Source organism: Ochlerotatus camptorhynchus, unplaced genomic scaffold, assembly GCF_037179485.1.
Source record: "Ochlerotatus camptorhynchus isolate MF236.1 unplaced genomic scaffold, CSIRO-AGI_Acam_v1.1 ptg000151l, whole genome shotgun sequence".
NCBI lineage: Eukaryota > Metazoa > Arthropoda > Insecta > Diptera > Culicidae > Ochlerotatus > Ochlerotatus camptorhynchus.
Window position 1 is genome coordinate 187296 of NW_027040641.1, and position 14016 is coordinate 201311.

General features: G+C 40.5%; 2 protein-coding genes across 2 annotated transcripts; one reads left to right on the plus strand and one right to left on the minus strand.

Annotated features, from left to right (window-relative positions):
• The first annotated feature begins 5047 nt into the window (after positions 1-5047).
• Positions 5048-7434, plus strand: Cog2 (conserved oligomeric Golgi complex subunit 2). Its single transcript, XM_065221967.1, has 3 exons — positions 5048-5236; positions 5294-7035; positions 7095-7434. Exons 1-3 carry the CDS (start codon positions 5159-5161, stop codon positions 7426-7428), a joined length of 2154 nt encoding a protein of 717 aa, XP_065078039.1. The 5' UTR covers positions 5048-5158; the 3' UTR covers positions 7429-7434.
• A 40-nt stretch (positions 7435-7474) lies between these two features.
• On the minus strand, positions 7475-8710 carry LOC135701209 (dnaJ homolog subfamily C member 17). The gene is made up of 2 exons (XM_065221968.1): positions 8596-8710; positions 7475-8530 (listed from the first exon to the last, which is right to left on the minus strand). Exons 1-2 carry the CDS (start codon positions 8671-8673, stop codon positions 7700-7702), a joined length of 909 nt encoding a protein of 302 aa, XP_065078040.1. The 5' UTR covers positions 8674-8710; the 3' UTR covers positions 7475-7699.
• Positions 8711-14016: the final 5306 nt, after the last annotated feature.

The window sequence follows — 14016 nt, forward strand, 5'->3', positions numbered from 1 at the left end:
TGCAGCTAAGTTTAATGATTATTTCGTAGATAGCGTTTCATTGATTAATCAATCTATTGAATTGGTCGATGAACCTGACGAAATAAAACAACCAGTTAATAGTAGTTGTAGATTTGAAGTTTTTCACCCAATCACATTAGATGAACTAAGAGTTATTTGTTTTTCATTAGGAAAATCGGCTGGAGTAGATAATGTTAATGCTAGAGTTATTCAAGATTGCTTTCATGTCATTGGCCACATCTTGCTGGATTAATGAATCATTGCAAACTGGACATGTGCCACAAATTTGGAAGGAATCCTTAGTGGTCCCTATTCAAAAAGTTGCTGGAACGATTAAAGCCGAAGAGTTTCGTCCCATCAACATGTTGCACACATTAGAGAAAATTTTAGAACTTGTTGTTAAAGGCCAGCTGTTGGAGTATTTAAATAGTAATAGTTTGTTGATACCAGAACAATCGGGATATCGGGAAGGTCATTCTTGTGAAACCGCGTTGAATTTGGTATTAGCGAAGTGGAAAAATAACCTGGAGTGTAAAGATACGATTGTTGCTGTTTTTTTTGATCTTAAACGCGCTTTTGAAACAATTTCTAAGCCCTTATTGTTAAGATCAATAAAGCGCTTTGGAATTACGTATACTGCATATAAATGGTTTGAAAGCTATTTGTCTGACAGAACTCAACGGACTGTTTTTAATGATTCTGTTTCCAGTCCCGTGGGGAATAACCTTGGAGTGCCCCAGGGAAGTGTATTAGGGCCCCTGTTATTTATTATGTATATTAATGACTTGCGACGTGTTTTACGATTTTGCGACATTAATCTTTTTGCAGATGATACTGTGTTATTCATTGCAGCTAAGGATTTAGATGATGCCGTTTTACACTTGAATGAAGATTTGCGTTCTCTAAGTAGATGGTTGAAGTATAAGCAGTTAAAATTGAATACAAGTAAAACTAAATTTATGGTAATTTCGCGGAATCGAGTAAATGAGAACGTCTCTATTGTAATTGATGATGAGACTATTGGTCGCGTTCGGGAGATTAAATATCTCGGCGTGATTATTGATGACACACTTAAGTTCAACTCTCACATTGACAATGTCATCAAGAAAATTGCCAAGAAGTATGGAATTCTATGTCGACTGAAAAACTATTTAACTATTGCCAGTAAAATACAGCTATACAAATCAATCATCTCTCCTCATTTTGACTTTTGCCCTTCCATTTTATTTCTGGCCAATGCAACAAAAATATCGAGATGACAGCGCTTGCAGAATAAAATAATGCGTTTGATTTTGAGATGTAATAGATTCACTTCCTCAACTTTGATGCTAGACGCCTTACAATGGTTGTCAGTGAAGCAAAGAATTGTATATTTGACTATGGTGTTCATTTTTAAAGTAGTTAACGGTTTCCTGCCTCGATATTTGTGTGATCGAATTGAAAGAGGAAGTGACTTTCATAGATATAATACTAGAAACGCGGTTGAAATAAGAACACCACATTTCTTGACTTGTGCTTCACAAAATTCATTATATTATAAAGGAATAAATGTTTTCAATTCGATGCCTACCCGAAAAAAAATTACAGTGAAATTTTCAGTGGAAACAATGCTCTAACATTAATATATATTGTCGACAGTAAAAATGATTGTTATAATGTTGTACTCTTCCGAAAACGGCAAAACTGCTACCTAGCTGTACAATGAATGTACATAATAAAATGTTGTTACAATGATTTTTATCGTATTTTTCATTTATTTTATTGTTAACATGATTCGATCATGAACAATAATGAACAACTCTATTACAATAAAAATTGTTGTTACATTAAATATTGGTGTGTTTTCATTGTGGGTTACTTCACGAAAAATAAATCTGATTGAAGCATGTAGACTATGAGAGGGTCAGCAACACTGCCAATGTAATCAAGATATGCGCTGCTCGTATGGCTCTGGCTTTGACAGTTCGTTTGGCTCAAAACCAGCAAGCCTACGACCAGATCGGTTTAAGTTGAATTCAACTCACCTGCCTCATCTAAATCCCTCTTAATGCAGACCTTTTCCGTGCAGTCAATAATCATACAATATAATAATAAAAAATTCCACCACATGAAGATGTCAGGAAGCAACTCTCAGGTGGAAGCATATTTCATGGGCGATTCTCTCCAGTCGAATTCATTAACTTATCAACGACGCTCAACCACCAAGGAGACGTGACCTAGAGAGATCGAGTGCAGGGGAGTTGGCCTCCATTTCTCACAAGTTCCGGATCGAATCTCAATCCATAACCAGTAAAAAAAGGGACTCACCCGTAACAGACATACCACCCTCTTCCCTTCCCGGGGCGATGTTTTATTTTTTCGATTTATTTTTAAAGTCGATAAAGTAGATCTGTCAAGCCAACACATACACTCTAAAGTACACTGTTATTTTTTTAAATCAATTAATTCGCCAACCAACAGTAAAATAACAATAATAAAGGGTGATACGGTCAAAATTTGGTCAATATCAACTTGACGTATTTCTTTCAATTTTGCATTTAAAAAACCTGAACACCCCTCATTTTGAAGGTGTGTGTGTGTAGAATGTTGCTCCTATTTTGATTTTGGAATTCACTCTTCAGTTGTCAAAATGCCATCCAAGCAAGAAGAGCAGCGTATCAAAATTTTGCTCGCGCATCGCGAAAATCCGAGCTACTCGCACGCAAAGTTGGCAAAATCGCTAAAAGTTGCCAAATCAACCGTTACAAATGTAATTAAAGTGTTTGGGGAACGGTTGTCGACAGCCAGGAAGTCTGGATCGGGGGGAAATCGAAAACCGGAAGCCGCTGAGACGACAAAGAGAGTTGCCGGTAGTTTCAAGTGAAAACCTAACCTCTCTCTCCGAGATGCCGCAAATAAGCTGGGTGTATCGTCTACAACCGTGCATCGAGCCAAAAAACGAGCCGGACTATCGACTTATAAGAAGGTAGTGACTCCAAATCGCGATGATAAACAAAATACGACGGCCAAAGCGCGATCCCGGAGGCTGTACACGACGATGCTGACGAAGTTTGACTGCGTGGTAATGGACGACGAAACCTACGTCAAAGCCGACTACAAGCAGCTTCCGGGACAGGAGTTTTATACGGCAAAAGGAAGGGGAAAGGTAGCAGATGTTTTCAAGCACATGAAACTGTCAAAGTTCGCAAAGAAATATCTGGTTTGGCAAGCCATCTGTACCTGTGGCTTGAAAAGCAGCATTTTCATAGCTTCCGGGACTGTCAACCAAGAAATTTACGTGAAAGAGTGTTTGAATAAACGTCTGCTGCCTTTCCTGAAGAAACACGGTTGTTCCGTACTGTTTTGGCCGGATTTGGCATCTTGCCATTACGGTAAAAAGGCCATGGAGTGGTACGCCGCCAACAACGTGCAGGTGGTTCCCAAGGACAAGAACCCTCCCAACACGCCAGAGCTCCGCCCAATTGAGAAATACTGGGCTATTGTCAAGCGGAACCTAAAGAAGACCAAAAAAACTGCTAAGGGCGAGCAGCAGTTCAAGGCAAACTGGCTTTCTGCGGCGAAGAAGGTGGACAAGGTGGCTGTACAAAATCTGATGGCAGGGGTCAAACGTAAGGCCCGGCAATTCGGATTTGGAAAAGCGGAAGCCTAACTGAATATTTTTCCTGAATTTTATACTAATTGAACTTGAAAAAGAAATTTAATTTGATTTTTTAAATAAACGATTTCACCGATTTACACGCGTTTTCCCTTGACCAAATTTTGACCGTATCACCCTTTATATAATGTTATTGAAAAAAATATATATGGGGAAATCACGAAAATTTCATTGTTAAGATACTTAACAACCCCCCTTTTTTATTGTAAATTTCCCATTTACCATGAAATTTACTGTTTTGTACAACATAAATCAAGGTAAATTTATTGTAGACGTAACAATATAAATCATTGTTAAGACAATAATTTTCATCTTATTGTTACATTGTTTTTTAATGTATTTTTGTTGTTATTTTTTTCGGGTAAGCATTCACTATGTGTTCATGCGTGCACTCCATCAAACGAACACACACCTCAACGTGAGTACAATGTTTATGTTCGTACATCGTTTGCTTCAGCGGTTGAACATCGTTCGAATTCAAGTGCATCAACCAGGCATTGGCGTTCGAAATAATGAATGATGCTAAAAATAATTACAGGTCAGGCTCGAACCTGTATGTGAAATGTGTGAAATGTATGATGTGATAGCAAAAAGCAGATACAATATTACATCAATGGATGTGATTTTGTTCGCAATATCGATGTACATCGTACAATGTGATATTACACAACCGATGGATTGACCTGGTTGCAGCAGTTTCGATGTAATATTCAACAACTTTTTTTTGCTGTGTACCTGGATGTTTACCACTCGTCTGCCATTACTCTGAAAGATTTGAAGGCTAAGAGCAACCGTACCAATGAGTAAATAAGGCACATTTACCAACCTCTACCATAACGCTACTTGCGTACCGGGGTTACTATTCAGGTGGGGGGAATAGCAATCCGCACCTTGGGAAGTAGTGAGTTCATAAATTTAGCAACCCGGTATTGATACGTGTGGGCTTCGCTGATACACAGCAAAAAAAGTTGTTGAATATTACATCGAAACTGATGCAACCAGGTCAATCCATCTGTTGTGTAATATCACATTGTTCGACGTACATCGATTTTGCGAACAAAATTACGTCCATTGATGTAATATTGTATCTGCTTTTTGCTATTACATAATTATTTCATACATCAGCTTGATTTACGTTGATCGATATTACATTTTTTTTTTTTGCTGTGTAGCATTAAAATAAATATTGAACGTTATTTCTTTTGAGTGTGTATTTTGTTTTGAATCGTTGCGTTCCTACCCCTCACCAACTAATAAAAACTGACAACTACTGGGTGCAACGGGTGCAGCTGCAATCATCATCGGTCGATGACGATTCCCGCTGACGGTGATGTGTCAAGTTGTCAAAACAGAAAAGTGCAATCATCGGTCGTTCCCGTACAGGAGATTCTTCTTCGTTCATTCTAAAGTGGGCAGCACGTAATAATGCTCAATTAATTGGAAAATTCTGCTTCAAATCGTACTGTAGAAACTGGAAATCGAAGAACGTGAACCCGGAGCAACATGTCCAGTGCACGGGATTTGTTTAGCCTACCGGCCGGCCCAGCCGATTTGTGCTTCGACAAGAACGAGTTTATGAAGGTAAGTGGTTGGTCAGATTTGAGAGTGAAAAATGATTGTTTCGTTTCTGCATTCCAGAAAACATTTTCCGTGGATGAGTTTTTGCACGAGAACCGGAATGCAGGAAGTTTGGAAATCATCCGCGATGATTTGGGATTGTATCTAAAGGTGCTGCGTTCGGCTATGATCGAGCTGATCAATCAGGACTATGCGGATTTTGTGGATCTGTCGGCGAATTTGATCGGGTTGGACCAGCAGATTTGTGGGATCGGGACGCCGCTGGAAAAGTTAAAGGACGAGATACTGGCGGTGAAAGGAGCGCTGGAGGGAACGATGCGTGAAATTTCGGACTGTTTGGAGCAGAAGAAGGCGCTGAGGGGGTATAAGAAGAGCCTGCAAAGTCTTGGGAAAGTGCAGGGGGCCTTGATCAAGTTGGAGAGTTTGTTAAAGCCGGTGGAAGGGAAAGAACAGGAAGTTAATCCGACGCTGCTGGAGAGGGCTGCATTGGAATCGATTCAGCTGCAATTCAATATAAAGTTTTGCCGAGAGTTTTTGAACGACGAGCAACAGCAACAGTCGGAGCAGATGAAAGCCAGTTTGCTAGATCAGTTGAAGACGTATTTTCTGAGGACGTTGGCGCAGAATGATTTGGATGGGCTGGAAAGATGTTTGAGGATCTATTGCACACTGGATGAGTGTCGAACGGCGGAGGAAGTTTTCAAGGTGGAGATTGTGTCGCCTTACATGAGTCGAGTTGTGTCCGAGAGCAGTTTGCAGAATTCTCCGCAAGGGTTGACGGGGATTTACAATCAGATTTTAGATTTTATGTCGCTTCATATGAAGATCTTGCTGACACTGACCAAGAAGAACGGCAAAGTAAAAGGATATAACTTTATCGTCAACAGTTTTTGGACGGAAGTCGAGCGGCGGATGGAAACGAACATGTCGTCGATATTTGCTCCGGGAAATCCGGAAGCATTCTATCAAAAGTACAAGTGTACTCTGGAGTTTTTGGAACGAATCGAGCTTATCATCGAAGATCCGGTTGATGTTGCCGGTTTCAAAGCGCATCCTCAGTACAAGAGTTTCCAGATTCGATGGAACCTTCCGGTGTACTTCCAGATTCGCTTCCAGGAGATTGGATCCAATCTGGAGAAGTCTTGCAACCGTAAGTTGGAAGCAGCGAAATTCAACTCACAGCAGATCAGCGCTAGCCAATTCAATCTGGTGCAGTTTTCGATTGCTCTAACGTGCATTTCCAACTGCTGGCAGGAAGGAATCTATCTGCCACAACTGTTTCATAGATTTATCAAATTGACCTTGCAACTGCTATCCCGGACTACCAGCTGGGTGGACACGGCCATCACTTTTAACTTCCCTGCACCGGCAGATCCTCAGTCGCCTTCGTTGAAGCTCAAACTCCTAGCCACACTCTTCTCGGATATTAACAATCTATCGAAGAAAATTCCCCAGATAGTGAGTTTAATCTTGGAGAAATCACCTTCCTTCCTTGCCCTAGATGCACCCCAATTGGACGAAGTTTTTTTCGACAACCGATCGATGCTGACAACTAAGCTAAACCGACTGCAGACGTTGATCGTCCAGGAATTGGTCCAGGCGAGCATTCCGCACATCAAGCAGGTCAGCGACATTCCCAGATTGTATCGGAAAACAAACCGAGATGTGCCGAGCAAGTGCTGCCAGTACATGGAACTACTGGTGCAACCTAGTCGAAGCTTTCGGGATCGATACTGCGGCATGGTCGGAGACGAACGGTTGAAGGAGTTCCTTGCCAATGTGTACACCAGTTTGACGTTGAAGTGAGTATAGTTGGGAATTTAAATTAAGTTCGTTATTAAGTCAACATTTTCCATTCTAGCTACTGTCAAGCGGTGGACGAGGTCCTGACGTCGGTGCAGAAAACCGAGGAATCCCTGCGACGGCTGAAGAACCTTCGCGATCGCAATACAAATCCATCCACGGCGACGACGACATTGACGCCTTCCGGCAACTCCCCCGCAGACCGGGCAGCCATGTCCGACGATGACAAGATCCGGCTTCAACTACAAGTGGACGTGATTCACTACGTACAGGAAATCGAAAGCATAGGTCTGGCCCGGGGAGAAATCGAGAAACTAGACGAACTGGTGCAATTGGTCGAGGAGGCAACCAAAATTAGGATAGGAGCAACCGGAAGTATAGCAAAGATGTGAAATGCGCCAGGGAGGTTCTTTTGTCCGTTCTAGATGAGTTGGATCGTTTTCTTGGAATCGTGTAATTTTAACGAAAGATAAATAGCAAATCCGGTCGCCATCATCGATCCGCCAGTCGAGTTAACTTAAAACGTTCTAATATATACACACACACATTTTAGGCATTTGCGCAAGTTATAAATTATTCTTTAAAACTGTCAACCAAATACGGAAGAAAGTATAGAACAAAGCAACAATAACAACATACCTTAAATATAGTCCGCCATCGGTATCACTTCCCCACCTTCTGCTCCTCTTCTGCTTCCTCTCGCATCATCTGCTCTATCAACCGCTTCCGTTCCTCCGCCTGTCGCAACTGCCTCAGCACCAAACTCTCGAAGTCCCGCTCGGTGATCGTACTGGAACCTCCCGTTCGGGAATTTTTATTCTTCGGAGCATCCCCGATCCACTCCAAGCTGCACGGATTGTCCAATCGTCCCTGTTCATAGCTAACCGCCATCTCCGCAGCCTCTTGGGTCTTGTATTCTACCAGAGCGCTTCCGTTCTTCTTCGGGCTCATCACCAACACATTAATGTCCCCATACTTCGCCAAGAACTTGTTCAAAACGTCCTGGGTGTACCCTCCGTTCTCCGGATCATTCTTCTCCGCCTTCCACTTGATCTTAATTCTATGTTTTGAGGCATCCCAACTCGACTGTGCCTTGCCCTGCATTGCTTTCTCCTGCCGCAGCTGCTGTCTCATCAGTTCCTGTTCCTCTTCCATCAGCTTCGATCCTTCCTTCTGCAACCGCTCAAATTCTTCCCGGAACAACTCCTCCGGCGTCTTGTTTACCTTATACCCGCCACTGGCCGCTTCCCTCGCCCTCCGCTCCCTTTCTTCCAGTTCCATCTTCAGCTTCTGCCTTTTGCTGTCCAACTGCGTGGTCCTCAACTGAGCGGCTTTCTTTGCATTCAGTAGTTTGTCGTACGCCGACCGAGCGGATCCATCGAGCAAAATCTCCAACGTTTTCGACAGCTCCTGGAACAACTCCGCTGCTTTCGGGTTGTCGGGATTCTTGTCCGGATGGCATTGTAAGGCTTTCTTGCGGTAGGCTTTGCGAATCTGAAAGAACGGAGCATATTAACAAATTGTGCTCTGACGATCTGAAAGTACCATGAAGCACTTACCTCCGCTTCAGTAGCGCTTATTTCGACGCCCAGCAGACCGTACAGGTCGATTTCACTGAACTTTTTCACGTCTACCATGTTTGCGGGGATGAGCTGAATGGATATTCAGCGGTATTTTGGAGATAGAATAGGAATATTCCAAATTAAACGGCGAAAAAGTTCGAACACCGGCGGAAGGAAACTGGAAATCGTTTTACGATCGGTTGTATTGTAAACAACGTTTGACGTTTATGCATCTCACGTATTTTTTGTTTTGACATCTAAAATATTCAGCATGGATTACACTTTGAGAGCATCCGTTGATAGGGCTGCCAGCCATCTATTTGTAGCTCCTTCACTGCAAAAAAAAGTAATTCATAATCAACATTTCAGGCTGCCCGAAAAAAAAAATTACAGTGAAATTTTCAGTGGAAACAATTCTCGATGAACATTTTAAATGGTCCTATCTGCTTTGATCGATTCTCTTCATCGACTTTCTCTTTCGTCAATAACTCAGCTGCAAAACCTTCCCCTGTTGTATTTGACGTTTTGGACGCTAGATAAGAACCTCCTTTATCAAACTATGTGGTAGAATTAACGCGAAATCTGTTTGCATAGCAGTGGTTATGAAAAGAGAAAGTCGATTAAGAGAATCGATCAAAGCAGATAGGACCATTTGAAATGTTCATCGAGAATTCTCGATGAACATTTCAAATGGTCCTATCTGCTTTGATCGATAATTATTCTCTAACATTAATATTTATTGTCGACAATAAAAATGATTGTTATAATGTTGTACCCTTCCGAAAACGGCAAAGGTGCTACCTAGATGTACAATGAAGGTACATAATAAAATGTTGTTACAATGATTTTTATCGTATTTTTCATTTATTTTATTGTTAACATGATTCGATCATGAACAATAATGAACAACTCTATTACAATAAAAATTGTTGTTACATTAAATATTGATGTGTTTTCATTGTGGGCTACGTCACGAACAATAAAAATAAATCTAATTGAAGCATGCAGACTATGAGAGGGTCAGCAACACTGCCAATATAATTAAGATAGGCGCTGCCCGTATGGCTCTGGCTTTGACAGTTCGTTTGGCTGACCGATATCGGACTTGCTCTATTCGTTGCCAAGTCAATTGAACGCCTACGACCAGATCGGTTTGAGTTGAATTCAACTCACCTGCCTCTTCTAAATCCCGCTTAATGCAGACCTTTTCCTTCAGTCAATAATCATACAATAATAATAAAAAAAATCCACCACTTGAAGATATCAGGAAGGAATTCTCAGGTGGAAGCATATTTCATGGGCGATTCTCTCCAGTCGAATGTATTAACTCATCAACGACGCTCTACCACCAAGGAGGCGTGACCTAGGGAGATCGAGTTCAGGGGAGTTGGCCTGCATTTCTAACAAGTTCCGGATCAAATCTCAATCCAAAATAAGTAAAAAAAGGACTCACCCGTAACAGACATACTACCCCCTTCCCTTCCCGGGGCGATGTTTTATTTTTTCGATTTTTTTTAAGTCGATAAAGAAGATCTGTCTAGCCAACACATACACTCTAAAGAACACTGTTATTTTTTTTAATCAATAAATTCGCCAACCAACATTAAAATAACAATAATATATACTGTTATTGAAAAAAAATATATGGGGAAATCTCGAAAATTTCATTGTTAAGATACTTAACAACCCCCCTTTTTTATTGTAAATTTTCCATTTACCATGAAATTTACTGTTTAGTACAACATAAATCAAGGTAAATTTATTGTAGACGTAACAATATAAATCATTGTTAAGACAATAATTTTCGTCTTATTGTTACATTGTTTTTTAATGTATTTTTGTTGTTATTTTTTTTCGAGTGTATTCCTTTTGGAGAATTTTCAAAAAAAAAATGACACCTCGAAAATAAATTGATGAGCGTTTTAGTAGAATAATTGTATAGCTTTTTCGTCGATTTTTCCTTTTAATTCTACTACACTCAAAAATTTCCACACATTTTTATTGACGAATTTCCATGTGAAATTCCACATGATTTTCATGTGACCACACATAAACAGAATCCACTCAGAAGTAAACATGAAATTTATGTGTCAAATAAATGGTATGTGTGTTTACACATGACTTTTATGTGTACACATATGAAGTATGCGTCCGATACATAGATATCATTTGTTGATCACATAGCAAAAAATCGTCGGTCTTGTTTTCCGAGCTGAGCACCAATGCTACCGACGCCAGGAAGGCAGCTCCCACACCTCGACCCTACCTATCGACCCATCAACTCATGAACCGGGGACCAACGGCTTTACTTCCCTTCCGCGAAGGAAGACGTGATCAGAGATGTTATGCCTCAGAACATCCCGGTGGCACCGACTGGGATTGAACCCAGGCCTGCTGGGGTGAAACAAAAAATCAAGTGTTGGACACATAAAAACAATCTTTGAAATTATCTTAGCGTACTTTTGCATCACTTTTACGAGATGGATAATAACTAGGTAGGTCATGACTTTTCTCACACATTTCCTGTCAGTTTTCACAACTTTCACTAATTCACTTCCCTAATAAAAATGTTTTGGTTAATTTGCTTAACGACGTGTTTGGAGTATCATCCCAACCATTTGTGGAATAGTTCAATCATTTGGGTTACCGTTCATTTATGGTTTTTTTTTTATTAGGGTTTCACTCTTTACTTTCACTGTCACTTTGAACTATAACAGATACGTATCAACAATCAATACGAAACTAACGATTTTAAATTGGCTCACTACTTGACTAGCCTATTGGTCCCAAGCAAACGATTAACGTATCCCATTCTAGTCGAAATTCTAGTACTACGCAATGTTTGTTTTGATTCGCTATGAAAATTTGACAGATAAAATGAGGGGTTATTGGTTTTTCCTATGTTTCGAGGGGTGAATCGATTAGCTTGGGACCGAAGAGAGTACCAGAGCTGAGTCAATAAGTTGAGCACATTTCTTCGGGACCTTCTGGTCTTAGAGTTACCTCTATGTACGTATTGCGTTTACTACTTGCTTCAATGATCTTCTAACATGGAATACGTTTGAAATCAACCTAGTTTATTTTTGTGGCCATAGCAAACTGAGTTTACGCAGAGACGAATCAGCCCACGACCTCGAAACTAACAACAAAGGCAGTATCATTTACCGGTGGAAACTAACGATTTTAAATTGACTCACTAATTACATAGAGGTAACTCTAAGACCACTGGGTCCCGAAGAAAATCATTATTATTTTTGGCTCACTCAGTACCAGAACAACGGTCCCAAGCAGTCCCAAGCTATTTCACTCACCCCTGCATGTTCTGCATGAATCCACACACCCCTGATGTTATCTGTCAAACTTTCATAGCGAATCAAAACAAACATAGTGTAGTAATAGAATTTCAACTAGAATAGGGTACGTTAATCGTTTGCTTGGGACCAATAGGCTACTAAAGTGGTGAGCCAATTTAAAATCGTTAGTTTCGTATTGATTGTTGCTAATTATCTAGCCTATTGGTCCCAAGTCATCTATAAGCGTACTCCATTCTAGTCAAAATTCTAGTACTACACTATGTTTGTTTTGATTCGATATGAAAGTTTTACAGATAAACTGAGGGGTTCGTGGATTTTCCTATGTTTAGAGGGGTGCATCGATTAGCTTGGGACCGAAGATAGTACCAGAGCTGAGCCAAAAATTGAGCTCGTTTCTTCGGGACCTTCTGGTCTAAGTTACCTCTATGGTCGAGTCTATGGTATCATGGTATCTCTATTTGATGATGTATTGTTGTTGTTAGTTTGCTCACGTCATGGGCCACATTGCGCAGCATGAAACAAAAAAACGTTTTCATACAAGCGTCGGTACAAAAAATGTTTAGTTTCGAGTTGCGTAATGTGACCCCAGGTTTCCCGCATAAACGCGAACCATAACTTGACCTTCCCGAAAAGGGGTTAAACCAACCGGTGGAAATTAACGATTTTAAATTGGCTCACTACTTGACTAGCCTATTGGTCCCAAGTACATCTATAGGCGTACCCCATTCTAGTCGAAATTCTAGTACTACACTATGGTTTTTTTATTCACTATGAAATTTTAACAGATAAAATGAGGAGTTCGTGCATTTTCCTATGTTTCGAGGGGTGCATCGATTAGCTTGGGACCGAAGATAGTACCAGAGCTGAACCAAAAAGTTGAGCTCGTTTCTTCGGGACCTTCTGGTCTTAGAGTTACCTCTATGGTGATACGAAGCAAATCAACTGAATACTGTACCAAAACCGCAAATTCGCCACATCCAGATTTACGTTCAATCGGGAGATATTGGGCTCTGATGAAGCGGAAGCGGAAGCTTTCTTCTTTGAGATTTAGATGTGTCACTCCCCTCGGGAAAATCCACTAACCCCTCATTTTATCTGTCAAACTTTCATAGCGAATCAAAACAAACATTGTGTAGTAGTAGAATTTCGACTAGCATGGGGTACGTTAATCGTTTGCTTGGGACCAATAGGCTAGTCAAGTAGTGAGCCAATTTAAAATCGTTAGTTTCGTATTGATTGTTGGTATACCTGTACATACGATCCAATCAAAAAGTATAGATACTATAGATTCCATAGATAAGCGGAGGCACAAAAAGTTGTTTTGGCAACCATGAAAAAAAAATGATCTTACTGGCATCCGTGAAAAAAGTTCATGCCATCATAGAGCACTTCGTTGTGCAGTTTTGTTTTGTTTCGTGCGTAAAAGTTCAAAATGAAGTGCAAAGCAAATCTTTGCAATAATGAGTCGAGGAATGGTTTGCTTTATCTTTCCTTCTTCCGTTGTCCGCGAAATAAATCGGAATGTGGAGTGTGGAAAGCGTTTTGTGCTCATAATATTGCAATACTTCTCCCTCAAACAACACCATGATGACGTCATGCTCGTTTGGCTACACTAACTGACAGTTAGTTTGGCTACATTATACTTTACTTCCGCTTATCTACACGAAACGAAAATCAATTATTTTATTCATGTGTTTCACTTATACATTTTTGCCAAAAGATCAGCCTTATTGTAACATGTGCATCAAACATGTCAGCAACTTCCCACGCTTGCTATATTTGCTGGTCTCATAAGTGGCACCATGCCGCGACGAGACAAGCTATTCCAAAAAACCTTTTTCAGTCATCGAACCCATTTGAGCAATGCAATGCATAAATGAGTTCGATGAATTGAACGAAACGCATTCAGCAATTCTCACCAAAAGGCAGAAGTGTCAAATAACACTTTGGTTCATTCTTTCCCACTCTTGGTATCGATCACCAACGATCGAGTAAATAGCGAAAATACATAGTGGCTTCAAGTGTCTCCATTCTCAGCACCATATGTAAAATATTGTTCAATAAAACATTCTTAGTTTAACTTTCGAAGCGAAAGGTTCGTTTT

Excerpts from the sequence above, each read along its gene's own strand:
- Cog2 (XM_065221967.1), top strand. The coding sequence starts at position 5,159 with ATGTCCAGTGCACGGGATTTGTTTAGCCTACCGGCCGGCCCAGCCGAT. Across the intron at positions 5,237-5,293 it reads ACAAGAACGAGTTTATGAAG|AAAACATTTTCCGTGGATGA; the intron begins GTAAGTGGTTGG and ends TCTGCATTCCAG. Across the intron at positions 7,036-7,094 it reads TACACCAGTTTGACGTTGAA|CTACTGTCAAGCGGTGGACG; the intron begins GTGAGTATAGTT and ends TTTCCATTCTAG.
- LOC135701209 (XM_065221968.1), bottom strand. The coding sequence starts at position 8,673 with ATGGTAGACGTGAAAAAGTTCAGTGAAATCGACCTGTACGGTCTGCTG. Across the intron at positions 8,531-8,595 it reads TAAGCGCTACTGAAGCGGAG|ATTCGCAAAGCCTACCGCAA; the intron begins GTAAGTGCTTCA and ends CCGTTCTTTCAG.